Source organism: Pelodiscus sinensis, chromosome 12 (assembly GCF_049634645.1).
Source record: "Pelodiscus sinensis isolate JC-2024 chromosome 12, ASM4963464v1, whole genome shotgun sequence".
NCBI lineage: Eukaryota > Metazoa > Chordata > Testudines > Trionychidae > Pelodiscus > Pelodiscus sinensis.
This window is the reverse complement of record NC_134722.1, coordinates 48837156-48865100: the sequence shown is the minus strand read 5'-3', so window position 1 is coordinate 48865100 and position 27945 is coordinate 48837156. Positions and strand designations below refer to the sequence as shown.

The 27945-nt window shown below is 62.5% G+C and overlaps 1 protein-coding gene and 1 non-coding gene across 3 annotated transcripts; one reads left to right on the top strand and one right to left on the bottom strand.

Moving 5' to 3' along the window:
• Positions 1-207: 207 nt before the first annotated feature.
• LOC142831121 (RNA-binding Raly-like protein) lies at positions 208-27945 on the top strand. Of its 2 annotated transcripts, none has more exons than XM_075940624.1 (7): positions 208-366; positions 13283-13361; positions 22033-22080; positions 23209-23357; positions 23692-23814; positions 24170-24318; positions 25449-27945. In XM_075940624.1, exons 1-7 carry the CDS (start codon positions 330-332, stop codon positions 25485-25487), a joined length of 624 nt encoding a protein of 207 aa, XP_075796739.1. In that variant the 5' UTR covers positions 208-329; the 3' UTR covers positions 25488-27945. The 2 variants fall into 2 exon arrangements, with proteins under 2 accessions (XP_075796739.1, XP_075796738.1); XM_075940623.1 differs by having other exon boundaries at positions 22030-22080.
• Positions 14206-14276, bottom strand: TRNAG-GCC (transfer RNA glycine (anticodon GCC)). Its single transcript has one exon. It is a non-coding gene; the product is annotated as a tRNA-Gly (tRNA).

Here is a 27945-nt window from a genome sequence, read left to right as displayed (position 1 = left end):
CACTCCAGCTGAGGCCTAGCGGGGGACAGAGCGGGGGGGGGGCTTGCTTAGCACCCGGGGCCATGCACCCGCAGGGGCTCGGCTTTCCTGGCACGGTGCCACGTGGGGAGGGGGTCTGGGCAGGGAGCCAGCCTGGCAGCCCTGCCCCCCCGCCCCTCACTGCCCTACGCTCATGGTCCAGAAATACCCCGCCCCCCACGCGCCGCTTCGCGCGTAGCCCTGCCCGTAACCACTAGGGGAGCTGGTACGTTGCCGTGGCCCAGCCCAGCCTGCTCCGTCGCGGCGCCTGCGAGCCCCGAGCCCCCCGCTGCAGCAGCCTGGCCCGGGGCATGACGCTGTTCGGCGGCGAGGAGGCGCGCTGGAGATGTGAGTCGGGGCCCGCTGCCCCCGGGGCTGCACCCTGCGGGGCGGGGGCCTTCTCCGCGCGGGGCCTGCCGCGCTTTGTTTGCGGGAAGGAAGCGGCGCAGCCCAGGTGTGGCGCAGGAAAGCGGGCTGGGCGGTTCCCACGGGCTGGGGGATGCGGGCGGGGGGGCTCCCCTCCCCGCTGGGTTCTCGGGGCAGAGAACGGGGGGGCCTTTCCCGGGCACAATGGATCCCGCTTCCCGGGCGGGTCCCGCGGGCGCGCTGGGAAAATGCGCCCTGCGCTTCGCGGCCCGCCGGAGCTGGAGCCATCTTGTGCGGGGGGGCAGAGCGGAGGCGCCGGCCGGAGGGGGCACCGGAGAGCAGCGAGTCCCCCGGAGGGGGGGAGCGAGCGCTGCGCCCTAGGAACAGCTGGACACCGGGCGCCGCAGCAGCCTGCAGGGTCCGACGCGGGGGAGAGGGGCCCGCGGGTGCCTGGAGTTTCCCAGCGCTTGGAGCCGGGGCGCAGCGGAGCGCGGGCCTGGCGAAGGCGTTTTCAACATGGCAGAGCCGGGGCTGCACCGTGACCCCGGCTCTTCCTGTGCGCCCGGCGATCTGGCGGGGGGGAGGTGGCAGATGCTGTGGGTGACGGGATCGCTCAGTGAGCTAGGCGGGGAGCGGCACAGGGCCGGGGGAGGGAGCGGCAGCAGTGTGGGGTGTGCTGTGCTAGACGGAAATCACTGGGGCGTCTCGGACACTTTGGGGGCTGTACATTAGCTGGGACAACTCGAGGGAAAGGTCGCGGGTGTTACAACCGCACTGCAAGACCCATAAGAGCGGCCGGACTGGGTCAGACCAAAGGTCCATCTAGCCCAGTATCCTGTCTACCGACAGTGGCCCGCACCAGGTGCCCCAGAGAGGGTGGACCGAAGACAATGATCAAGCGATTTGTCTCCTGCCATCCCTCTCCAGCCTCTGACAAACAGAGGCCAAGGACACCATTTTATCCCCTGGCTAATAGCCTTTTATGGACCTAACCTCCATGAATTTATCCAGCTTCTCTTTAAACTCTATTACAGTCCTAGCCTTCACAGCCTCCTCTGGCAAGGAGTTCCACAGGTTGACTGTGCGACCCATCTTGCAGTGTCACCACACAGCATGCCCAACAGTCATGGCTGCCCCAGAGCATTATGTGACTCCTAAGGCATCTCCTCATAGTGGCCAGCTGGAGTCTGGGGATGCACCCAAATGCAAGGCACGGCCCTTGTGGGAGGGAGTTAGGAGGACTGGCTGAAGCGGGGCAGCTGCATGGCTTGCGGCTGCCCCGCCAAACTGGAGAGAATTTGTCATAGGCTTTCCAGGTTCAGCTGGACCTGAGCTAACACGCTCAGCCTAGCCCCACTATGGCCTGGGCTTGCAAAGTGACCGGGACAGCTTCTGTGCCGACACGCTCACGGTGCCCCTTCCTTAGCATGGCTGGGCGCAACCTGGAGCAGGCTAATCTGGGCCCCCCCCCCCTGCCATAAGGGGGAGAAACCGGAGAGTCCAGGCGCCTGTTGACTACAGGGCACAACACAGGAGACAGCGGGAATGGGGTGAGGTCAGAGGTTGAAAATCAAGGCAGCAGGATGGGACGCCCAGGAGGGAAACCAGAGCCCGCCCGTTGCCCCTCAGAGGTGTTCAGGAAATCAGGAACTGCCCCGGCGCACGGGCAGCAAGGCTCTGAGAACGGGCTCCCGCCACAGGGCAGGCTCCCCCCCCCCAGCTCAGCCGCCTCCTGAAGAGTGGCTCAGGGACAGAACCACAGAACCCCAGGGCTGGCCGAGACCCCAGGAGGCATCGAGTCCAGCCCCCCGCCCAAGGCAGGACCAGCCCCAGCGAAATCAGGGCAGTGTCAGGCTGGGACTGAAACACCCCTAGGGATGGACATTCCCCCCGCCCCTCCCCCCAGGGAACCCAGCCCAGCGCTTCCCCACCCGCCTCGGGAAATCGTTTTTCCTACTATCCAACCTAGACCCCCTGCTGCAGCTTGAGCCCATTGTGCCTTGTTCTGCATCCGCCCCACGGAGACCAGCCTCTCGCCAGCCTCTCTGGAACCCCCTGCAGGGAGCTGCGGGCTCCCCCCCCCCCCCCCCGCTCTTCTGCAGACTGAACAGACCCCCTCCCTCAGCTCTCCTTGTCGGCCATGCGCTCCAGCATTTGGGATGGGGTTTGCTTAGCGTAGGAGGGAGGAGAGGTGCAGCCACAGCCTGGGTCCCAGGCTCCCTCCCTCTGGAGGAGCTGACGAATGCCCCTGGGGGTGCAGGCTCCGCGAGCCGGGTTCCCTGCCGCTTCCAGGTCAGCACTTGGCGTGGAAGTGGGACGAGATTGAGGAGGGGCAAGCGGCAAAACGGTGTCGCGGGGCAGGAACGGGCCCTGACCTGGGTCTGGCGCTCCAGAGCCTGGCTCCTCGTGCGACGTCTGAGTAAAGGTCCAGCTGGCTCGGCGGCCCCAGAGCTCAGGAGCACGGTGGCCTAGTCGCTGTGGTCAGCAGCGCCAGGCCAGGCCGCCTCGCCGGGCTCGTTCTTCCTGCCACAGGCAAAGCGAGGCCAACGGACAAGGCCGGGTAGCAAGCAGGCCCCTCCTTCCCGGCTGTGGGCTGGACGGCAGCACCCGGCCAGGGGAGGGCGAGCGATCCCTAGCCTAGGCCGCCACGCCTGGGAGGGCTCTTAGGCCCGAGTCGCTCCCTGGAGCCAGAGCCCTGCGACTGGGTCGTGCTTGCACCTCAGCTTGGGGCTCCTGTGTGGCAGGCGCAGCGGCGCGGAAGCGGCAGGGTTCAGGTTTTGCTCTACATGGGGCCAGGAGGGGGCGGAAGGTGAGCAGAGAAACCCCCCAGCGCTCCGGAGCCAGGAGACCGTGTTCTGAGAGTTCGCTCCTGTGCATCACCACAACCGGACGAGTCGGCCCCTCGGTGCCCGACGGACCGACCCCTCGGAGCCCCCACGGCCCCTCGGAGCCCCCACGGCCCCTCGGTGCCCGACTGCTACCGGCCCCACGACCCCTCGGAGCCCCCACGGCCCCTCAGTGCCCGACTGCTACCGGCCCCACGGCCCCTCGGGGCCCGACTGCTACCGGCCCCACGGCCCCTCGGTGCCCGACTGCTACCGGCCCCACGACCCCTCGGAGCCCCCACAGCCCCTCGGTGCCCGACTGCTACCGGCCCCACGGCCCCTCGGTGCCCCCACGGCCCCTCGGTGCCCGACTGCTACCGGCCCCACGGCCCCTCGGTGCCCCCACAGCCCCTCGGTGCCCGACTGCTACCGGCCCCCACGGCCCCTCGGTGCCCCCACGGCCCCTCGGTGCCCGACTGCTACCGGCCCCACGACCCCTCGGAGCCCCCACGGCCCCTCAGTGCCCGACTGCTACCGGCCCCACGGCCCCTCGGTGCCCCCACGGCCCCTCGGTGCCCGACTGCCACTGGCCCCACGGCCCCTCGGTGCCCCCACGGCCCCTCGGTGCCCGACTGCCACTGGCCTGGCCCCGCCTCGCCTCAGTGCCCCCATTACCCCAGTGCCCGAGTGCCACGACCCGCCTCTCACTAAGGCAGTTTGAAGTCGCTGGCCACGGAGGGGCTTGTGGGCGGAGGGAGGACTCTCGTGAGTATGGGCTTGTTGCTGGACGCTGCCTTTGGGGGGTTCAGGTCTGTATTGTAGACAAGGCCGCAGTGCTGCTCCCGTGTTCCTGTGCGATGCCCAGTCGCTCCCACAGCCCGCCCCATTGCCGGCAGACGTCCCGCCGGACAGTCGGGTCACCGGGTGTCCGGTGTTCAACCCGACAGTCTGGTTTTTGGGCCCTCTGGTAAGAAAATGCAGAGCACCCTGGAGATGTGCCATGTCCGGTATCGTCTGGTTCTCCGGCTGGGCGCCCGTCGGAAGCCTGGGGGGAGTGGCTGGGAGGCCACCCCCCCGATCTCCCCCGGCCAACCCCGCTGCCCCGACCCCCCCCCGACCAGCCCTGCTTCCCGCTGGCTGCCCCCCATCTCACCCCGGCCAACCCCGCTGCCCCGACCCTCCCCCCCCCGACCAGCCCTGCTGGCTGCCCCCCCTCTCCATCTCCCCCGGCCAACCCCGCTGCCCCTGACCCCCCCCCGACCAGCCCTGCTTCCTGCTGGCTGCCCCCCCTCTCCATCTCCCCTGGCCAACCCTGCTGCCCCTGACCCCCCCGACCAGCCCTGCTTCCTGCTGGCTGCCCCCCCTCTCCATCTCCCCCGGCCAACTCTGCTGCCCCTGACCCTCCCCCCCCCGACCAGCCCTGCTTCCTGCTGGCTGCCCCCCCTCTCCATCTCCCCCGGCCAACCCTGCTGCCCCTGACCCCCCCCCCCCCCCGACCAGCCCTGCTTCCTGCTGGCTGCCCCCCCTCTCCATCTCCCCCGGCCAACCCTGCTGCCCCTGACCCCCTCCCCCGACCAGCCCTGCTTCCCACCGGCCGCCCCCTCATCTCCCCCATCCAGCCCCGTGCCCTCCTTGTCCCCCGCCAGCCCTGCTTCCTGTTCCCCCTCCCCTCCTGGCCACTCCCTCCCGACCCCGGATCAAGTGTGTCCGGTATTTTTTCTGACGCTACCAGGCAGATAGTCCTTGGCTTTGCCGCTCGCTGCCCGTTCCGTTGGGTACCGTTGCGTGTGCTTGTGATGTGGACACTTGCCCTCTGGGAACTAGAGTGAGAACCGAGAGACCAGTGTCAGCACCAACCTCTGCTGCAGGTCCAATAGGTAACTGTAGATTTTGGGCGTCCGGGACAACTAGAGCATGACCTGGTCGAGGAGGTAACGTAAAATGTGGACTCGTTGGAGAGGGCCAGTGGAGGGAAGCCAGAGGCTGGAGCATGTGGCCTGCGAGGAGAGGCTGAGGGGTTTGGGCTTGTTCAGTCTGCAGAAGAGCAGAGTGGGGGGGTTTGAGAGCAGCCTGCGACTCTCGGAAGGGGGTTCCAAAGAGGCTGGCGAGTGGCTGGTCTCCGTGGGGGCAGGTGGCTGAACAAGGCGCAACGGGCTCACGTTGGGGGGGGATCTGGGCTGGATATTAGCAGGGCTCGACAAGCAATACAGTCTCCAGCCCGTGGCGCGTAGATTTCAGCCACGCGGCCCGTTCGTTCGCGGCGCACGCATGCGCATTGCGGCCCTTGCACACGCGCAGAACGGGGCTGGCGAGCGGTTTTCGCCGCCGTCCGTCAAGCCCTGGATAGTGGGACAAACTCTTTCCCTAGGCGGGTGGGAAGCGCTGGGCTGGGTTCCCTGGGGGGGGGGATCTCCATTCCTAGAGGTGTTTCAGTCCCGGCTTGACCAAACCCTGGCTGGGAGATTGAGTTGGGTCGTCCTGCTTTGGGAGGGGGCTGGACGCGATGCCTCCTGGGGTCTCTGCCTGCCCTGGGTTCTAGGATTCAGCAAAGGAAGCAGGAGTGACCCGGGCTTTTCCTGCCCTGCACGTCTCATTTCTCAGCCGTGTACGCAGGAGGCCGCGTTTGGAAGCAAGAGGAGTGCGCTAGCCCTGGGAGGAGAGCGGGGCTGTGAGCAATGAGGGCAGCTTTAAAAAGATGAGCTCTAGCCCGGCCCTTCCCCTCCCCCCAAAAAATCTTGCTCATGCTTTTAAACACAAGTAGATCTGTTTAGAGGTTAAGAAAGTATTTGCCAGAGCGACTCTCAAAATATAGATTCTGATGCTCTGCTCTGGATATTACATTGACTCTGAAGCCCTGAAGAAAGGGTATTGAAATGCCGCCAGTGGCAGTGGAGAGCTGGGTTCCAGTGGCGAGGAGTTGAAGGAAAACCTCATGTGAGTGAAACGCTCCACAGTCTGCCAGCCAGTGAGACAGAGTAAGATGCTGCTCCACGTAAGAGTGGTCCAGCCTGGCCTTCAGTTTCACATGACACTACGTTGGGCTAGTTGCTTGCAGCAGCAATTGGAGCTAGTGCTGGTGAATCAGAGAGGCTGGAAACGGGCAGAACATACAAGGAGACTCCACTTGGAACGCAGTGCAGAGTGACCTGGGGAGGGAGACTCAGCAGGCAGGGCTGCTGAAGGAGACTGCGAAGTGACGTGGCAGATCAGAGCGGCGTGGCAGAGGATGGCGTGGTGCACGTAGTCCCGATCTGCAGGCTGCACCTGGAATAGCACGTTCAGTTCCGGACACTTGGTTCCCAGAAGAGAGAGTGACAAACTGGAAGGGATTCAGAGAAGAGGAGCAAAAGTGTTGGGCCAGACAGGTCGGAAAAGAGCTAAATATAGAGCGTGGCTAAGGTGGGACATGACAGCAGCCCGCAGCAATGGAGCCTGGTGGAGGGCAGAGAGATGGCGTGGGACAGGTTTCCTAGTGCAGGAAGAAACCTGTTGCTTCAAACCAGATGGGACAGAGCCCTGGAGAATCTGCTTTAGAGCAGGGCTGCTCCACGTGCGGCCCGTGGGCCGTATGCAGCCCGTTTGTCTGTGGCCCGCGGGGTGGTTTGGGATACACAGAGCTCAACACGCAGCCCGCAGGTGGCCTCCACTGGGGACGCTCCACGGTGGCGAGGCAGGGCAAGCACTGAGAGATGCCAGCGGGCGGGCTGGCTGGACCAGACGGGCACAGGGTGTCGGTGTTTCTAGCCCCCGGGGAGGAGGCGCCGGGGCATTGTGGGACGTGCTGGCTGCTTAGCCTGGTGGGCAGAGCCTGAGAGGTGCTGACTGGCTCCTACTGGCCACGTCTGGGTCTGGTGCCATGGCTTAAGGCTTCATCTTTGTATTCATTCCCATCAGTGTGAAAGAAGCTGTGTGCATATATTTGCATGTATATGCAGCCACACTTCCGTTGCGGCCCTCGGCATGTGCTGTGAGTGTGCTCGTGGCCCCTGGGGCTTCCAAAGTTGAGCAGCCCTGTTCTAGAGGACAGTCCTGCCCTGCAGGGAAAGAGGCGAGATGGCCCGAGAAATGGGCCCGAAACAGGCACTCCAAAACTCGCATCCCAGTCCCTGTTTTCACAGCTAGCCTTTCCTCTCCCGTGGGCTGAGCCGAGGGTCCCGAGCGGTGGCTACGAATCTCACAGCTTTGTTTCGGTTTTCATCAAGAAGATGGATGGTGACGGGTGCCTGCCATCGTGAATGCTAGTGGGAAGGGGGTAGGTTGAGAAGTTAAAATTAAAAAAAAAAGTTAAAAATTACTTAGAAAAGTGAGATGTCTGTAAATCACCAGGGCCAGATGAAATGCACCTAGAATACTCAGGGAGCTGGTAGAGGCGGTATCTGAGCCTTTAGCTCTCATCTCTGGAAAATCATGGGAGACGGGAGAGATTCCAGAGGGCTGGAAAAGGGCAAATATGGTGCCCATCTATAAAAAGAGAAATAAGAACAACTCAGGACCAGTCAGTTTAACTTCTGTGCCAGGGAAGTGGAGCAAGTAATGAAGGAAATCACCTGTAAACACTTGGAAAGTGGCATGGTGATAGGGAACAGCCAGCATGGATTTGTAAAGAACAAATCATGTCAAACCAATCTGATAGCTTTCTTTGCTAGGATAACGAGTCTTGTGGATAAGGGAGAAGTGGCGGACATGGTTTACCTAGACTTTAGTAAAGCATTGGACATGGTCTTGCATGGCCTTCTTATCAATAAACTAGGGAAAAGCAACCTAGATGGGGCTACTATAAGGTGGGTGAATAACTGGCTGGATAATCGTTCACAGAGAGTAGCTATTAACAATTCACAATCCTGCTGGAACAAGTGGGGTTCCGCAGGGGTCTGTTTTGGGACCGGCTCTGTTCAATTATCTTCATCAACCATTTAGATGATGGCATAGAGAGTACACTTGTTATGTTTGCAGATGATTCTGAGCTGGGAGGGGTGGCGAGTGCTCTGGAGGGCAGGGTCAGAATTCCAAATGATCTGGACAAACTGGAGAAATGGTCGGAGGTAAACAGGATGAAGTTCAATAAGGACCAATGCAAAGTGCTCCCCTTAGGAAGGAACCGTCCGTTTCACACATACAGAATGGGAAGTGATTGTCTAGGAAGAAGTACTGCTGAAAGGGATTTAGGGGTCAGAGTGGATGACAAGCTAAATATGAGTCAGCAGTGTGATGCTGTTGCAAAAAAAGCAAACATGATTCTGGGCTGCATTAACAGGAGTGTTGTGAGCAAGACACGAGAAGTCATTCTTCCGCTCTACTCTGCGCTGATCAGGCCTCAGCTGGAGTATTGTCCAGTTCTGGGCACCACATTTCAAGAAAGATGTGGAGAAATTGGAGAAGGTCCAGCAACAAAAATGATTAATGGTCTAGAAAACACGACCTCTGAGGGACGACTGAAAGAATTGGGTTTGTTTAGTCTGGAAAAGAGAAGATTGAGGGGGGACATGATAGCGGTTTTCAAGCATCTAAAAGGGTGTCACAAGGAGGAGGGAAAAAAATGTGTTCTCCTTGTCCTCTGAGGATAGAACAAGCAGCAATGGGCTTAAACTGCAGCAAAGGAGGTTTAGGTTGGACATTAGGAAAATCTTGAGATATTGAAGAGCAGGTTAGACAGACATCTCTCAGGGATGGTCTAGTCCAGTGTTTCTCAACCTTTGTTTTTTAATAAAGTACCCTTTTAAAAAAAAGTGCCACCAGTCCCTACAGTTTTCAGACACACACAGTTTTTTTTTTTTAAACTGTTGCAACACATTTGTTTAAACAACTTAATCATAGCCGGGCGGGCAATTCACTTTTCGGGTGTAAAAAGTCCACAAATAGTAAAGCTCTGTAAAACTTAAATCAAAAATTCAGTTTTCTCCCTATGTCTGTGGTGTTGGTGTGCCCCCCAGACGTCTCTCGTGTACCCCAAGGGGACTCGCACCGCTGGTTGAGAAACACTGGTCTAGATGGTGCTTGGTCCTGCCAGGAGGGCAGGGGTTTGGACTCAGTGACCTTTCGAGGTCCCTTCAAGTTCTATGATCTTGGGGCCACCCAGGTTGGGGAAGAATAACCCCAACTATACGTACAGTATGATGGGGGCTAATTTGGCTACGACAAATCAGGAAAGAGATCTTGGAGTTATCGTGGACAGTTCTCTGAAAACTTCCACACAGAGTGCAGTGGCAGTCAAAAAGGCAAATAGGATGCTAGGAATTATTAGGAAAGGGATAGAAAATAAGACCCAGAATATCTTACTGCCCCTGTATAAAACTATGGTACGCCCACATCTTGAATACTGTGTACAGGTGTGGTCTCCTCACCTCAAAAAAGATATTTTGGCCTTGGAAAGGGTTCAGAAAAGGGCAATTAAAATGATTAGGGGTTTGGAACGGGTCCCATATGAGGAGAGGCTAAAGAGACTGGGACTTTTCAGTTTAGAAAAGAGGAGACCGAGGGGGGATATGATCGAGGTCTATAAAATCATGAGTGGTGTGGAGAGGGCTGATAAAGAAAAGTTATTCATTAGTTCCCATAATATAAGGACTAGAGGACACCAAATGAAATTAATGGGTAGCAGGTTTAAAACTAATAAAAGAAAGTTCTTCTTCACGCAGCATGTAGTCAACCTGTGGAACTCCTTGCCAGAGGAGGCGGTGAAGGCTAGGACTATAATAGAGTTTAAAGAGAAGCTGGATAAATTCATGGAGGTTAGGTCCATAAAAGGCTATTAGCCAGGGGATACAATGGTGTCCTTGGCCTCTGTTTGTCAGAGGCTGGAGATGGATGGCAGGAGACAAATCGCTTGATCATTGTCTTCAGTCCACCCTCTCCGGGGCACCTGGTGCTGGCCACTGTCGGCAGACAGGATACTGGGCTAGATGGACCTTTGGTCTGACCCGGTACAGCTGTTCTTATGTTCAGGTTTATTATTCAGAAGCATGTTGGCTAATCTCGTGGCCCGTTCCCCGAGACAGCCAACCCTTTGCCGCCTCCCTGCTGTTGTGTGTGGCCATGGGGCGACTGCCTCCCTGCCCCAAGGAGCGTACAGTCTGCATAGACAAGGCAGCAGGGCTGTAACTTGCCAAAGGGGACAAGGATCAGGAACAGAACCTAATTCTCCTGCGTCCCAGTCCAGTGCCCTGCTGGGATGAGTGTCTGGGAGCAGCAGCACTGGATGGCAGTGGGGGTCCCTGTATCAGTCCTCCCTTGGGGGCTGCTTGGGGCCTGCCCAAATGCCACAGCCACAGCTCCTGGTTGCCCGGGGCCGTGGGGAGGGATGCCCCGGCCAGGCTCCAAACCAGTCGTCTGGCAACCAAAGCTGCTTCAGGCTGTTAGCAAACTGGCCCTATCGCAGGAGAGCATCTTGGTTATGGCAGCCTGCAGCCCCCGGCCATGAGGCGGCAGCTGCGGCCTCTGGCCAGCCTCGCTCAGCCTTCGCTGGCTTAGCCCCAGGCGTTCCCCCGGGAAGGGCCGGGGCACTTCCCTCTCTGGAGCTCGGTGGCCAGACGGCCCGCCCTGGAGAGCGAGTGGTCGCGCACATGGAGCGTTTGCTGCGGTTGTGCAGGGCGGGGCCGGCCTGCCCCAGTAGCCCTTTGCTGCCCGGGGCGGGGGCCTCCTGCACACAGGCACGGGGCTGGGTTCAGCGGGCGCTCGGCCCACCCCATCCTCCTCAGCTCTGCCTGGGAACACGGGCCGGTGCTCCAAGAGCACCTCGTCCAGAAGACGTGTCCCAGGCAATGGGCCCGTGAAGGGCTGAGGGGCAGCAGGGAGAGGAGGGGCTGGCCCTGCTGGGTGGGGCGTGGGCCCGTGTGAGCTGAGCTCTGCAGCAGGGCGGCGCAGGGACTCTGGGGAGGCCTGCATGGATCTCCAGCCGGGTGGGTGGCGGGGGCGGGCGAGCTCTGAGTCTGGGCTTTACTGCAACCGTGCGTAGCCCCCGCAGGTCTGTGCACAAGGCTGTGGGAAGGCAGGGGCGCTTTCACCTCCATCCCCTGCCGCCTCTGCACCCCGGCATTGACCCCCAGGACTCATGGGGCTGACACGCAGCGCGGGCCAGTCGGGCCCCAGGACCCGGGAGGGACGGTCCCGCATGGAAGGTCATTGTGTCCTCCCCAGGCTGCGCTGGGCCCAGTGCCCCCTTTGGCAGGACCATCGCTAGCGAGCTTCCTCCTGCGGGGCGGGAGAGCACCCATGGGCCACCCTGCAAGGCGGCAGGGATTGGCTGTCCAAGGCCAGCGGCGTGACGTCCTGCCGGCCTGCTCGGCCTCTGGCTTTTTCCAGACAGCCTCCTGGGCCTGTCAGCACAGCAGGCCCTCGGCTGCCCCTCGCCAGGCAGCGGCTACAGGCACCGGGTGCGGACAGGGCACAGCAGGCCCTCGGCTGCCCCTCGCCAGGCAGCGGCTACAGGCACCGGGTGCGGACAGGGCACAGCAGGCCCTCGGCTGCCCCTCGCCAGGCGGCGGCTACAGGCACCGGGTGTGGACAGGGCACAGCAGGCCCTTGGCTACCCCTCGCCAGGCGGCGGCTACAGGCACCGGGTGTGGACAGGGCACAGCAGGCCCTTGGCTACCCCTCGCCAGGCGGCGGCTAGCGGCACCGGGTGTGGACAGGGCACAGCAGGCCCTTGGCTGCCCCTCGCCAGGCGGCGGCTACAGGCACCGGGTGCGGACAGGGCACAGCAGGCCCTCGGCTGCCCCTCTCCAGGCGGCGGCTACAGGCACCGGGTGCGGACAGGGCACAGCAGGCCCTCGGCTGCCCCTCTCCAGGCGGCGGGTACAGGCACCGGGTGTGGACAGGGCACAGCAGGCCCTCGGCTGCCCCTCTCCAGGCGGCGGGTACAGGCACCGGGTGTGGACAGGGCACAGCAGGCCCTCGGCTGCCCCTCGCCAGGCGGCGGCTAACGGCACCGGGTGCGGACAGGGCGCAGCAGGCCCTCGGCTGCCCCTCTCCAGGCGGCGGGTACAGGCACCGGGTGTGGACAGGGCACAGCAGGCCCTCGGCTGCCCCTCGCCAGGCGGCGGCTAGCGGCACCGGGTGCAGACAGGGCACAGCAGGCCCTCGGCTGCCCCTCTCCAGGCGGCGGCTACAGGCACCGGGTGCGGGCAGGGCGCAGCAGGCCCTCGGCTGTCCCTCACCAGGCGGCGGGTAGCGGCACCGGGTGCGGACAGGGCACAGCAGGCCCTCGGCTGCCCCTCGCCAGGCGGCGGCTACAGGCACCGGGTGCAGACAGGGCACAGCAGGCCCTCGGCTGCCCCTCGCCAGGCGGCGGCTAGCGGCACCGGGTGTGGACAGGGCACAGCAGGCCCTCGGCTGCCCCTCTCCAGGCGGCGGCTACAGGCACCGGGTGCGGGCAGGGCGCAGCTGGCCCTCGGCTGTCCCTCACCAGGCGGCGGGTAGCGGCACCGGGTGCGGACAGGGCACAGCAGGCCCTCGGCTGCCCCTCGCCAGGCGGCGGCTAGCGGCACCGGGTGCAGACAGGGCACAGCAGGCCCTCGGCTGCCCCTCGCCAGGCGGCGGCTAGCGGCACCGGGTGCGGACAGGGCACAGCAGGCCCTCGGCTGCCCCTCACCAGGCGGCGGGTAGCGGCACCGGGTGCGGACAGGGCTACTGCACCATGGGCTTGACAACAGCTCAAAAGGTTTTCTTCCCTGACCCTGCAGTGCCCGCACTGCACCGAGGCTCCAGCCTTGTGTGGTCGGGGCCGCAGCCTCAGGCGTCTCTGGCCGACGCCTGGTCCCTGCGGTTGGCCGCTGTACGCAGGCTGCCAAGGGCGGGCCCAGCCCCCGCGAGCTGCCCTGAGGCGTCTTTACTCGGCCCCTAGAATTGCTCCTTCACGTGCAGCTTTTTGGGGGCGGGCGGGGGGGTCCAAGGTAGTTAGGCACCTGAGTCCCATTGAAATCGGGAAATGAGGCGCTGAGGTGATTCCTGAAAACCAGTGGATTTGGGCGCCTGATTCCCTGAGGTGTTTTTGGAACCCCCACCCTACGGCCACCTCGTCTCTCAGCCCCCTTCTGTGTGTCCCCTGCCGGCCCCTCTCACTCTGGCTCTCTTCCTAGACTTGGACATGGCCAGAGAACCCAAGCCGAGCCGAGCCAGGCCTGGCCAGAAGCGGCAGCACGGCGGCGCCCTCTACCAGTGAGTCCATGGCGCGGGCGGGGGGGGGGGGCGCGGGCGGGGGGGGGGGCGCGGGCGGAGGGGGGGGTGGAGGGCGCTTGCTTCTGGACCTGGGGATTGTCCTCTTGAGCATTGCGAGATAAAACACCCTCCCACTGGTCTCTCCTCTCCCCCCCTCACGCTGCTCTCCCTGGGGTGGGAGTGGGGGGGTTCATGCACTGCAGGCCCTGGGGTGGGGGTGGGGGGGGTTTCCTTGCACTGTTCTCCCTGGGGTGGGGATGGGGGGTTCCTCCTGCCGCTCTTCCCTACAAGCAAGTGGCAGAGCAGGGCTGCATCCAATGGCTCAGACTGACCCCTGCTGCGTGTGCATGGGGTGGTGTGGCAGGGACCCAGGTTTGGGTGCCACTGGCCCACGCGCTTCCCCCTCTGCAGCTCACAGGGCCCTGGGGACTCCGGCCGGGAGGGCCTTAGGTGCTGCCGGCACCTGCCAGCCTGTCCCTTGGGGAGCTCCGGAGCCGCGGCAGGCAGCTCGCTGGGCCCTTGTTTTACTGGCTTTGCTGCTCTCGGGGGCGAATGCTGTTGGCAGCTTGACGCTGAACAAGCCAAAGTCCAGGGGAGCCTCTCCAAGCAGGTCCAGCAGGGACGTGGCTGTTGCTGGGCCAGAGACCCGGCGGCTTGGAGTGGGAGCCATTCGGGAGTCCAGTGGCCCTGGAGGGAGAGAGGTTAGCAGGGGTCGATGGTCAGCAGGGGAGCATTGAGGTCCCCCAGTCCAGCAAAACTCTGCTTTGGGGACTCGCATCCCAAGGGTGCCGGAGCGGAGAGGCTCAACTGCACTTTGGTAAGGGCGGAGAAAAAAAATCACAGTTGCATTGGCCGGGAATCGAACCCGGGCCTCCCGCGTGGCAGGCGAGAATTCTACCACTGAACCACCAATGCTGCAGCTGTTGGCTGCTCTGCTGGGCTGCTCCCCGGCGTGTTCCACCTCGCCCGGCCATTTTCCTAGCCCTGGTACAAGTCCGCTCCCGCACGGGCTCCTGCTCAGAGCAGAGGGAGTGGGCCATGCAGCTCGACCATGCTCCCGCTCGGAGAGGGTGCCATGTTCCTGTCCCCTCCCCCGGTCAGGAGTGTGTGGGGGGGCTGCTGCTGCAGTGTGCAGAGCTGCCCCAGGCTACTCCCCACCCCGATCAAATCCCCAGGGCTCCCTGCCAAACAGCCCCTGCTTCTGGGGGCCGTTCTCATGAGCCCAGGAACAACCCCCCACGCCTGACCCTCTGCCCTGACTCCCAACGTCCCCTTCCTTGGTCCTTGCCCACCTCTCCGCCCTTGGGCCGGGTCTTTGCAAGCCTCGTGTCCGATGGAAAAGCCTCTTCAGGCGCTGCCCCAGACGCAGCCGCTTTCCTCCTGCCTGTCTACAAAATTAAATGGGTTGGAAAGAACCGGCCCGGGGGTTGGCTGGGAACCAAACCTCTACAGGGGCCAGCTACCCCGGAGCTCAGCTGGGAGGCTGTCAGTTCGCAGTTCTGCTGCTGCTCAGGTGTAGTGATGCGCAAGGCTAGGGGCCAGGCTGTCGGGGGGGGGGATGTATCGTCCCCTTTGAAATCTCCTGCTTTGCCTGGGCTGGTTGGTCTCAAGGCCGCGCGCTTGGCACAGCTTGCTGTGTGGGAGCGGGCGTGGGGGCGGATTCTGCGGCGTGACGCGCCCGAGTTGGGATTCCAAAGAGCTGTTGTCGGGGAGCCGACGGGGGGGTTAGCGTTTGGCTGCAGAGCGGCTGGTCGGGGAGGACGAGGCAGGGGCCGGAGGGTGGACTTGCTGGACACGTCCAGGTTGCAGGCTGCGCGCGCCATCTCCAGCCAGCTGCCAGCTAATCTCGCGGCAAATGGAACGGCTGGCAGGGCCCTGCCTGGGCTCGCTGCTCCCAGTGCTGTTTCCACACGGCGCGGTGAGGGCCGGCGTGGCTTCCCTGTGCGATGGGAGCACAGCGCCCAGGGCTGGGGCCTCCGCCAGGCCGATTGTTTGTCAAGGGGCAGGACTGGCTGTGTCTAACCAGTGCCTCCCAACCTGTGGGCCCCAGGACCCCCACGGAGCCAGCACGTCCTTCAACCCACGGCTTCCTCAGCGGGCTGAGCGACCGGCAGGCTGCTGGCCCAGCTCTTGTCAGCAATGGACTGAAAGGGGTCGGTTGCCTGGAAGGTTGGGAGTTGCTCTGGGCTGGGAGCCAGCAGTTCCAGCAACCCAGGAGAGTGCAGGGTCTTTGGGCAGACTCGGATGTACCAATGGGAGAGCGGATTGAAACCAGGGATTTACACTGAGGCTTCCACGTCGCCGGTTTACACTCCCTTGATTTAAATCCGGCCACGCGGCGCAGGCCTCTGCATTTCCTAGAACTACTCCCCCGGTGTCAGAGGAAGGGACTACTCCCCCGGTGTCCCCGTCCTTCCCCCTCGTGCTCCCCCACCCCCTTGGTTGTCACAGAGCCAGTTCCCTTGGGAGCCCAAACCTCCCTGCTCCACCTGAGTCTTTCTCCGGAGCCTTCACAGCTCGGTTGTGAATCCAGCCTGAGAAGCCTGGCAGCGTGCAGACATGACAGCCCCAGCCCAGGACTAGCTCCCTGGTGCCCCTCTTCATGCAGCCCCCCTTTGAACCTCCAAAACTCCCCAGTTCCTCCCAGCTTCCCCAGCCCTGCTTTCCAAGGGTGCCAGCTCTGTCCCTCGGGAAGCTGGTGGTGGCGGCTGCCCCCTAGGCCGGTGGACTCCAACTTCTGGTGGCCTGGTGCCCTGGAGTTTCCGGTCTGGGTGGGAGATCTCGGGCCGCAGCTTCTCGGCCCTCTTTCCTTGAGCACGATGTGGTCACCGTGACACATGCTGCCTGCACTGGGTAGCTCCCAACTGGCTTTCTGGCCAGCCCTGAGCACGCAGGAGAGTGGAATCCTGTCTCTCTCCAGCGTGCTGGGCAGGGACAGTGGCAGATCCGCCTCCTGGAGCCTGCAGGGAATGAGGAGCCCCGGGGCGCACCCAGCCCATCAGCCCCGATCCTGCAGCCTCTGGGCAGGGCGCTGGCGGGAGGCAGGGCGGACGTGCGGCGGAGTTGGATGCTGTTGGCGTGGAGCCGAGGGACTAACTGTCCCTGTAAGAACCGGCCAGAGAGAAGGGAGCAGCAGTTCCCACCATGGAAACTTGGAAAACAAAAGGGCTGAACAAAGCCCCCTGAAATAACTCCAGGTGCAAACAAGAGCAGCCGGGCAGCATGTCCTGCATTCCTGGCCACCGCTCTGCCCCCTGCTGCCAGCAGCAGCTGCGCCCTGCCTTTAAAAGGAGGGCTGGGGGCCCAGCACAGACCATCCCTGCAACCCTGGAAAATACCGCAGCCTCCTGGAATCCAGAGCCAGCCACGGCCTGAGCCAGGGTGTCCTGCCGCGCCCACCTGCCCAGCGTGCAGCCTGCTCCTCCACTCCGTGCTCAGAGCAGCTGGTCCCCTGGCTGGGCTCCAGCCATCGTCCCCCACAGGGCCAAACCCGCTGCCCCTGCCCCAGGCAGGTAGGGGCTGCTGGAGAGGCTGTCAGCTGGGCCTGACGTCCCCACTTGGGATGCCCAGAGTCCCCGTGACGCTTTTCCTGGCAGTCTCAGGGACCAGGCCAAAAGCCAGGACCACAGTAACTGGCCCTTACGTGGGCTGTCGTCCCCCAAAGGCCTCCAAGCATTCGACAAGGGGGGACAGAGCCCTGGGCTGCTCAGGACCCCTGGGACCGAGCACAGAGCAGAACCCAGCCCCCTCCCCACGCAATCCGACAGCGACAGACTCGGCGAGAGCTGGAGCAGCACAAGGAGCTTTTACAGAATATTTGATTGCAGCCTTCACCAGCCCCCAAACTTCTGGTTCATCCCACGGGGGAGGCTCTGGGGGGCACATCGCTTCTTCATGGGGAGCTGAAATTGGCAGCCTGTGCACAGAGTCAGGAAATGGTGAAGTTTACCGCCAGGAAGCTGCCCCTGCAAAGAGCACCAAGGGGACCCTGCATCGAAATGCCCTGCTCAGGCCGAGTGAGAACCTTCCTGCAGGGAGCAGAGGTGCTGTCCCATGCAAGTGCCCTGGGAAGCCAGAGCACTCCCGCCCGTCTCCCCCGCCAGTGCCGGGCTGTCGGCTTTCCCTTTGCAGGGTTTACTGATCTGGACTGGAAGATTCCTGGGTTCGACAAAAGCCGTTCTTCCGTTTCTGCCGGTTTTCCCCCTCCTTTGGCAAGCGCAGGGCTCTAGCTCCAGCTCCCCACTCCGGCAGGCCAGAGGGGTGCGCCAGGCGGCCTAGCTTCTGGAGCAAAGTACCAGGCTGATGCCCGCGCTGGTGAACGTCACGTGCTCACCACACGCACGCGCGCAGCAGCTTCGCGGCAGCCTGGAGCCATGTCCGCGCTCACAGCACGCACGCTGCTGGCCGTGCCGAAAGGCGGAAGCTGCCTGTTTCGGAACGTTGGGCCTTTTCTGAAAGCTCCAGAAGCGCATCCAGTAGGAGAGCGATGCTCCCCCGTCCTCCGCCAGAAACAGGATTTCTTACCCCAGTCGTCGTCATGTTTATAATCAAAACGGATGAATTCCCAGGAAATGTTAGCGCTCCTCCCCCCCCCCCCAACAAGAGGCCTGTGACGTAGTGGGGGTACCTGGCTGGTTTCTATGCTGCTGGCTCTGGGGTAACCCCCACTGGCTGCCGTGGGTACCACGACCCAGCAAAACAGGATGAGTGACTATGCAAACCAGTGGCCAGAGGAACAAAGGAAGGTGGATGCTGCCCTGGCTGGGGGGCAGGGCTGGAAGAGAGTTAGTGAGTTGCTGGCTGGAGGAGACAGCCTAGGGAAGGAGACAGCCTAGGGAAAGGGGCTGGAGTTTAGGGGCCCGGTCTCCCCCATCTCAAGGGGGCCTGAGGCATCCTAGCCCAGCTCTGTGACCAGATTCCATCTGTGCTGTGCTGTATCCTGGAGAGGCAATAAACGTCCTCTATTCCACCGGCTGGTGCAGTCTGTTTGTGCCATTTCGGGGTGCAGGAGACGGGGGACCCCCAACGCGCCGTCACACTGGTGTCAGGGATGGGATGCACTGCACCCCGTGGATGGAGCTTCCAGCAGCGAGAGACCAGGCGCCGTAGAAGTAGGAGCCCTGGAGCCAGGCGTGCTGGAGACAGAGCGAAGCGGTTCCTGGGAATCGTGGGGCGCTGCAGCACTAGACTGGTGAGTCTGCACCGAGGGGCCCAGCGGGCAGATGGCCTACGCCCGACTCTTGAAGGCAGAGCTGGTGGGGCTGTGCAGAGAGAGGGGCTTGCCTGTGTAGAAAGCAACCAAGGCCCAGCTGATTGCCCAGCTGGAAGAGAATGACCAGCCACAGGGCCAGGATCTTGTCCCCAGGGGAAGCAGCCAGACCCCCCCTGAGAGTGTGTCAGGCTCAGAGAGGGGGAGGAGCACTGGACCCCACCGGAGAGATGAGACAGCGTCTCCCGGGAGGCCTGCAAGCCGTAGCCCATCTAGGGCAGGGGCCAGCCCAGCGGAGCTGCGGCGGCTGGAGATCCAGCTGCGGATAAAGGAATTGGAAGCAGAGGACCGAGAGAAGGAGCGCCATGACCGAGAGAGGGATCGCCAAGATCGAGAGAGGGACCGCCAGGACCGAGAGAGGGAGCGCCAAGATCGAGAGAGGGACCGCCAGGACCGAGAGAGGGAGCGCCAAGACCGAGAGAAGGAGCGCCATGACCGAGAGAGGGATCGCCAAGATCGAGAGAGGCAGCGACAGCATGAGCTGGCCATGGCAGAGCGGAGAACCGGTGGGGCACCGGCTGCGCCAAGTGTGGATGGGCCCCAGGGTCCCAGGACTGCCAGACGCTTGGAGAGGCTCATGGTGGCCCAATTGAAGGACATGGGTGACATAGACGGGTTCCTCAGTGCCTTTGAGAGGGCCTGTGGACTGCAACGGGTCCCCCCAGCTGACTGGCTGCAGGAGCTCATCCCCGCACTGAGCCAGGAGGCGGCCGGAGTGCTCAGTCAGCTGGAGGACCTACAGTCGGGATTACAGTCGAGTCAAGGAGGCCCTGCTGCACAAGTTCGGGCTGACCCCCGAGATGTACAGGAAGAAGTTCCGGGGGGTGCAGAAGGAGCCACGGGAGACCTATGTGGACCTGGCCTCCCGCCTGGCGCAATACTGCCGCAAGTGGGTGTCTGGAGTCGGAGCCCAGACCGCAGAGGAGCTGCTCAAGCTGGTCATGATGGAGCAGTTCTACAAATCTTGCCCACCCAAACTGAGGCTGTGGCTCAAGGACCGGAGACCAGAGAACCCCCAGGAGGCCGGGAGACTGGCGGATGAGTTCACGGAGAGCCGGTCCGGGTGTGAACGGGAGTCCCGGAGAGAAAGGGAATCGCGCAGAGACCGGATCTCGGCCGAGCGACGGAGGGAGTCAACTACGGGGCGAGACCAAGGAACAGGTCGTCTGTGCCCCAGAGAACCAGCCAGGCCCTGGACAGAGACAGCCCAAAGCCTAACTTGCCATCGCTGTGGGCAAAAAGGCCACAAGAGGGCTCAGTGCACCAGGTCCCAGGACCGGGGACTTTCCAGGGTTAACTGGCTGGGGCGGGAGGAAGGGCAGGCTGCCCCAGAGGCAGGGGCTGGCAGGCAAACCTCAGCTCAGAGAGAGGGGAAGGATGCTCAGTGCACCTCCCCTGGGAGGTCTGATTCTCAGGAGGCGGATTTCTCTGTGTACCGGGTGGGGGCAGGACGGCCCCTGCGGAGCGAGTGCCTCATACCCCTGGAGGTGGATGGTAGGAAGGTGACGGGCTTCTGGGACACGGGGGCGGAGGTGACTCTGGCCCGATCCGACATAGTGGCCCCAGAGCGGATACTACCCCACACCCAGCTGACCCTGAAGGGCATAGATGGGTCCCCGTTTAAGGTGCCTGTAGCCCGGGTGCATCTGAAATGGGGGGCCAAGGAAGGCCTCAAGGAAGTGGGGGTGCACCCGCACTTGCCCACCGAGGTGCTGATGGGGAATGACCTAGAGGAGTGGCCCCATGAATCCCAGCGGGCTCTAGTCACTACCCGGAGCCAGAGCCAGTGGGGGGCTGACAACCTGGGTCCAGGGAAGGACTCCCGGCAGAGTCCTCAGGGTCCCATCCCAGCGGACACGGGGTCCAGCCAGGCTGGGACTCCGGACCTAGGCAAAGGTGGGGGACAGGTCCCGATCCCTGCCTCAGCGGCTGAATTCCAGGCTGAGGTGCAGGCAGACCCCTCCTTGCAGAGGCTGAGGGACCAGGCTGGCCTCCGTGCAGCTCAGCCCCGGGGGAGAGGTGGCCAGGAGAGATTCCTGCGGGAGCGTGGACTCCTGTTCCGTGAATGGCTTCCCCCCAGGAAGGTGAGGGCTTGGGGGGTCCAGCGGCAGCTGGTCGTCCCCCGAAAGTATCGCCTCAAGCTGCTGTATTTGGCCCACGACGTCCCCGTTGGGGGCCACCGGGGGATCCGGAGCACCCGGCTGAGGCTGCTCCAGCACTTCTATTGGCCGGGAATCTTTACAGCCGTGCAGCGGTACTGCCGGTCCTGTGACTCCTGCCAGAGGGGCGGGAAGGCCCAAGACAGGAGGAAAGCGGCTTGGGGGTCTCTACCCCAGATAGACCCTCTGGGCTTCCTGAGAGTTATGGGAGGGGAAGACCCCCCTGGATGGAGCATCGGGGGTGGAAGCTGCCCTGGCTGTCCAGAGAAGGCTCGCTGGGCTCATGGCCCCGGCCCGAGAGACCCTGGCCAGAGATCAAGGCCAGCGGAAGGGTGGGTGCGACCCCCGAGGACAGGCCTGCGCCAGTCGCCCTGGAGCGGGGCGGCGAGTGGACAGAGGGAAGCCAGCTCATGTGGGGCCTCGCCACGGCTGGCCCAAGTCAAGGGGAGCACCCATGTCCCCGGGGCGGGTTCCCACGCAGAGGACCCGAACTTCCCTAGGTCACGAGCGGAGTGACCCTGCTCAGTTCGCTCTCGGAGGGGGGAGAACTGTGACGTAGTGGGGGTACTTGCTGGGCTGTGGTGACCCCTGCTGTCTGGAGCAAGACCCAGCAGGGAAAACCTCACTAGGCAGAGGTAAGGACAAACTTGTTGAGCCAGGGGCCAGACACCCCCCATGGAGAGGAACAAAGGAAGGGGGAAGGCTGCCCTGGCTGGGGGGCAGGGCTGGAAGAGTGTGGGTTAGTTGCTGTCTGGGAGCATGGAGGAGACAGCCTAGGGAAAGGGGCTGGAGTTTAGGGGCCCAGTCTCCCCCATCTCAAGGGGGCCTGAGGCATCCTAGCCCAGCTCTGTGACCAGATTCCATCTGTGCTGTGCTTTATCCTGGAGAGGCAATAAACGTCCTCTATTCCACCGGCTGGTGCAGTCTGTTTGTGCCATTTCGGGGTGCAGGAGACGGGGGACCCCCAACGCGCCGTCACAAGGCCTTATAGCCCAGCCCCTCCCCCCCTCCCTGGGACAGTTCTTCCCAGCTAATCCCGAGGCACCATAATTGTGGACATCAGCATCCTGCAGATTCCACGTACTGCTGAGCCCTCCCCCTCCCAGCACCCCGTAGTAACACCCCATGCAGAGAAATCGCACACATTGTGGGAGTCCCTCGGCGCGGAGGGCATGGGGGGGGGCCAATCGCTGCAGGTAACTCGCTCTCACCGCCCTTGCTGCTTCTCTTCCCTTCGCAGCAGTAACTGGGACCTGGACTACGAGCTGTACCGGGACGATTTCCCTTACAGGTACCTCAGCCCCGGCTGGCTCTTTGCCCTTTGTGTGTAGGGGGGAGGACTGATGGAGGCTGGAGGTGAATTCTTCTCGCTGAGTGCCCCAGGCCAGAGGGGACGTGCCGTGGGGTTGCTGCCGGGCTAGCTGCATGAGGGCTGGGCCAGTCCGCACTGCAGAGGCACCGTCCATGGAGCAGAGCCCCAGGCACCAGCCAGGCAACCCGGCACCCACCGCCCCAGGCTCCACGCCAGACCAGTGCAGCGGGACGGAAAGGAAAGGGCTGCTGGGACATGCACGCTAGCAGGGCGTGGAAGGGGATAGCGGGACGGAAAGGAAAGGGCTGCTGGGACATGCACGCTAGCAGGGCGTGGAAGGGGATAGCGGGACGGAAAGGAAAGGGCTGCTGGGACATGCACGCTAGCAGGGCGTGGAAGGGGATAGCAGCGGGACGGCTCGGCAGCTCCTTGAAGTCAGTCCCTGTCGTGCTGATTTGCACTGGCTGTACCTGGCCCTGCTCACGTTACACCTTTCCTTAGAGCTGCTGAGCAGCAAAGTGTCCTTGAGGCCTAATCTCTACCGAGCCAGCTTGGGGGGAGGCTCCGTCCCTCTGCACTGACAGCAGCAGCAAAGGGCATTTGGGGCTGGCGATGGCCCCCTGCAGGGCTGGGCCGAGGGCTCCCTGCAGGGCGGGGAGGGGGTGGGATGAGGGGTCCCCCCCATTGCAACTGCAGAGCTCCCGGGAACGCTCCAGGAGGTGAAAGCAGCGAGATGCCCACTCAAAGGAGCAGCTACAGCCCCACCCTGGTGCGAGATCCCTGCTGAGATCCGTGGGGCCAGGTGGTTTGGAGATTAGCCTGGGGCAGCCGTTTCACCCATCCCCGAAGCCCATGGGCAGCTCACCAGGACCCCTGCCGCGGCTCTTTGGTAGTACAGCAGGGCATTGGCAGGTGTCGCTGGGGCTGGGTCTCCCGGGGAGGGAGGAACTGCGTGCCAGACCCCAGGCCCCCACCACATCCCGTTCTCGGGCACTCAGGGTAGCAGCCCCTCAGCTCCCTGCTCCTCCTGCAGACCCCTTCAGCCCCCCTGGCAGCGCGGGGCCTGGGAGGCTTTGTGGGGCTCACAGCCCCCTCTCGCCCTTGCAGGGTGTACGAGTACCAGAAGATCCCACCCCTTATTAATCGTATCCCGGTCAAGACCAGACGAGCCCACCTGGGCGCCGGAGGCAAGAGCCGCCTGAGCCCGCCCCCGGGGCCGAGAGGCAGCAGCACCGCAGCCGTGGGTCGGACCAAGTGTAAGTGTGATGCATTGTGGGGGGCGGGAGGCTGGGGGCCCTGTGGTGTGTGTCTGGGGAGGGTGAGGCCCAAGGACAGCATGGCTCAGGCAGCCACGTGGGTCTGACACACACAGCGCTTGCATGGGCCAGGCCCTCCCGATGTGCCAAGGCCTACGGGCCTCCCTTTGGAGCACGAGCCACAGGGGCAGGGAGCCTGCAGCGCGGCGGGTCGAGCGGCACTCCCAGCACTTAGCTGGTGCTTAGCCCCCGAGACCCGCGTGTGCAGAACGCTGGGACGCAGCTCTGAATGGGGTCACTGGCCAGGTCTAACGGCCTCTCCTCCTGGGGGCAGTGCGTGCGGAGGAGCTGCATTCCATCAAGGGAGAGCTGAGCCAGATCAAGGCCCAAGTGGACAGTCTGCTGGAGAGCCTGGAGCGGATGGACCAGCGGCGGGAGCGGCTGCCTGGGGAGAGAGGTGAGCATGAGCAGGGCAGGGCCGTGGTGTTACCTGGTAGCCGGCGCACAGAGGCCCCATGCAGATGCAGAGGCTGGGCAGTGCCCACACCCCGTGAGCCCATACGCAGGGCCGTCCCATTGCTTAGGAGGGGCAGCCACGTGCGTTAGGTGTGATGCACCCCCACTAAGCCGGCTGGGTCTGTGGCCTCCTAGGAACCGCCCCTGCAAGGATGCTGCAGCCTGCTCCTTTGGGAGGCTTAAGGGCTGACTGTTGGGCTCCTGGCTGGCTGTCCCATAGCCCGTTTGGCCCGAACAGCCCCTGGCCTGGAGCCACCCACGGCCTCTGCTGTCAAGGGGCTGCTCTGTTCTGGCAGGTTCCAAGGAGGGTGAGAAGAAGAAGGCTCAAGGGAGCGAAGAGCCCTCTGCAGGGGACCCGCGTGGGAAGGAGAGCCCGGCTGCCGATGCCCAGAGCGACCTGAGGGACATCGACAGTGCAGAGGAGAGCACAGACACCGAGGAGACGGTAGGTCCCAGCAGTTCTAGGAGTCTGCATGCAAGAGCAAAGGTCTCGTCCAGGACTCTCAGGCTAGTGATGTGCACGTATGTGCAGGGTCTCTGCACAGAGACCTGCAGTAGCCACGTGTACGCACGAGCGGGGCTGTGCCCACTACCTGGGGGCTGTCATGTGTGGACAAGCTGAGGTCTAAGCACAGAGACCTGCAGTAGCCACGTGTACGCACGAGCGGGGCTGTGCCCACGACCTGGGGGCAGTCGTGTGCGGACAAGCTGAGGTCTGAGCACAGAGACCTGCAGTAGCCACGTGTACGCACGAGCGGGGCTGTGCCCACGACCTGGGGGCTGTCACGTGCGGACAATCTGAGGTCTGAGCACAGAGACGTGCAGTAGCCATGTGTACGCACGAGCGGGGCTGTGCCCGCGACCTGGGGGCTGTCATGTGCGGACAAGCTGAGGTCTGAGCACAGACGCGTGCAGTAGCCACGCGTACGCACGAGCGGGGCTGTGCCCGCGACCTGGGGGCTGTCATGTGTGGACAAGCTGAGGTCTGAGCACAGAGACGTGCAGTAGCCACGTGTACGCATGAGCGGGGCTGTGCCCACGACCTGGGGGCTGTCATGTGCGGACAAGCTGAGGTCTGAGCACAGACACGTGCAGTAGCCACGTGTACGCACGAGCGGGGCTGTGCCCACGACCTGGGGGCTGTCACGTGCGGACAAGCTGAGGTCTGAGCACAGAGACGTGCAGTAGCCACGTGTACGCACGAGCGGGGCTGTGCCCACGACCTGGGGGCAGTCGTGTGCGGACAAGCTGAGGTCTGAGCACAGAGACGTGCAGTAGCAACGTGTACGCACGAGCGGGGCTGTGCCCATGACCTGGGGGCAGTCGTGTGCGGACAAGCTGAGGTCTGAGCACAGAGACGTGCAGTAGCCACGTGTACGCACGAGTGGGGCTGTGCCCACGACCTGGGGGCTGTCACGTGCAGACAAGCTGAGGTCTGAGCACAGACACGTGCAGTAGCCACGTTTACGCACGAGCAGGGCTGTGCCCAGGACCCCTGGATAGTCACACACGTGGCTGTTCTGGGAACGTGGCCACAAGGACGAGTGACGAGGTAGCAATGTAATCTCTTTGCAGATGAAAAACCACACGTCAGACCCAGAGGGCAGCCAGTAAATGGACTGGGAGCCTGCAGCCTCCGCCAGGTTGGCCAGCATTTCCTTTCCTGTGTTTGTATTTCTTTCAAGGCTGCCGGCTGGTGCGGCACATGTCATGAGTGTATCTGGTCTCAGCGCTAGTGCACCGGCAGCTGTCCCACACCACCTGAACTAGCGCCTGTCAGTTCTGCCAGCACGAGACCTACCTATGCTGAGGGAAATCTCCGTTCTGCGTGGGGGGGAGGGGAAGGGAAAGGCAGGTGGAAACCCCTGTGGAGCTAGGCTGTCTGAACATTGTTGGAGCAGGAGGGCTGCGTCACTCTGTTGCCCTGGCCATGCCATTGCTGTTCACAGCCATGCACCCGTTCAGCCTGGGGGCAGCCAGAACTTCCATGGCTCCAGTGGGGGGTTTTGCCCTTAAGTGGTGGAGAGGTGCACGGCCCTGCAGGAAACCACCACGGCCCCTCTGCTTGAACACTGGCTTCAAAGAACAGTGACCCCCAGGAACCCTGTCCATCACCTCTCTGCGTGCCCACCTCCCCCCGGCTGCCAAACACAGCTTAGTGAACCTTGCAATGGAGCACATCTAGGGAGAGCTAAAATGGGACCTACTCATAGGCATCACAAGCTGATGCTGACTTGGGTGAGCGTATTTAAGGCCCGTGGTCTCTGCTCCCTGCCATTCAGACCCAGGGGCCCAGGCCCCGAGAGGGACAGCTAGTCTCTTGCTGAAGAGCAAGCAGAAAAGCAGCTGGCATTTGTTTCTATCAGAAGAGAGCAAGGGCCGTGGCTTGTTGGCCTGCAGAGCCTGTCAGACTAAATGCTCCCAGCCTAGACTCGCTGTTCCCTTGTGGTGCGCCTGGAAACCTCGCATATGCAGAGCTTAGGAGGGGACAGAATTAGATTGTCAGCTACAGCATGCACCCTGGCCTCATCCACAGGCCCAGCTCAGTCCCACCGCGGAGCCTGCACCTGCTACCAGAATCACTGTGGCTCTTAGCCAAGAGGGATCCCTTCCCAGCAGGGCTGCTCATGTAACAAACACCCCCCTTCTGTGGGGGCACAAGGTGGCCAGAGCGATCTGTCCTTCCACGTGCCAGCATGTTAGAGGCAGGCAGAAGCAGACTGCCTGGCCTGGAGATTTCACATCTAAATCTCCAGGTTAGAGGTCAGCATGGGGAGGTAGGTATTCTGCCACTGGCCTGCTGGATAATCTTGGGCTAGTCCCTCTGAGTCTCTTGTGTCTGTTTCCCCATCTGCAAAAGAGGGGTGCTGTATAAACCACTGCGCGGCCTCACTGGGACACGGCAGCAGGTGACTCGTACGTACAATATTTGGCGCTGACCTTCAATAGGGAAAAAGGCATTAATCTCCAGAACACTCCTCCTAGAAACACAGCAGCTGATAACCTGGCTGCTTAGGAGGGGTGTTTGGTTTGTGACAGCCCCCCCCCCCCCCCCAGTGCTTTGGCTCCAGGGCCCCATATTGGTGAACACCCACCCATTGCTCACAGTCCAAGAACCAGAGCTGGAGCCAGGCAGGGAGCATGGGTCAGCAGGATAGGCCAAGGACTCAGGCTGCCAGCAGCCGCAGCAAAGGAGAGCGTGGAGGTGGATAACGAGGCAGCTCAGGATGCTTATGAGGTGTGCCTACCAGCCGGCAGGGGCAGCCTGGGGAAAGCACAGAGGGCCTTGCTGGAACATGTAACGCGTGATGGAGGCTGGGCTCATGGGCTAGTCAGAGGAGGAGTTGGCATCTCACTAGTGAACAAGCAATGGTAGGCTGGGTGGGGACAGGCTAGGAAAGCCACAGAAGTGAGGTCTGTGCAATGCGGGGGGGCAGGGGCGGGGGATGGTCAGTAAACACAAGGGGTTCCCCTTGGCCAGCTACACAAGTGAAACACACAGCTTGAGTCCTAGTGAAGACACGGCTTGGAGGCCCACCCATGGAAAGGGCTCCAAGGGCCGGGTGCTGCCATTTCCACATGGATACTGGTAACACCCCACGTCGTGCTGGCCCAGGCAGTGTGGCTGAGAAACTGCCATGAAGCCAGCTCCCCTAGCAGCTGGAGCTGCCTGCAAACGGGATGGCTTTGATTTTCCACTGGCTCACAAAAGGCTTTTCCTTCCCGGTCTCCCATGGCTGCTATGTACCGTGCTGTGGGACACGGCTCATAGCCGCTTACCAGGAATTCCATGAGCAGCGCTACTAGAAATAAAAGGCTATTCCAGCTAGGTGAACCAGAACATGCCAGTGCTTTGGGTTGCTTCCCCCTCACCCACAGAACTTGCATCCCCCTCATCCCCCGTACTAGGGGGTCCTGAACAATTCTAGTTCATTTTTGTGCCCCTCATTTCAAGGTACTCTCGTGCACGCTGGTAGGAAATTGTGTCTGTATTTCTAATTTGCTCTGGGAAAAGAGTGTATTTGTGCTGGAAGGAAAAATAATAAATTTGTTTATTCCTTTTCTCTGGTTA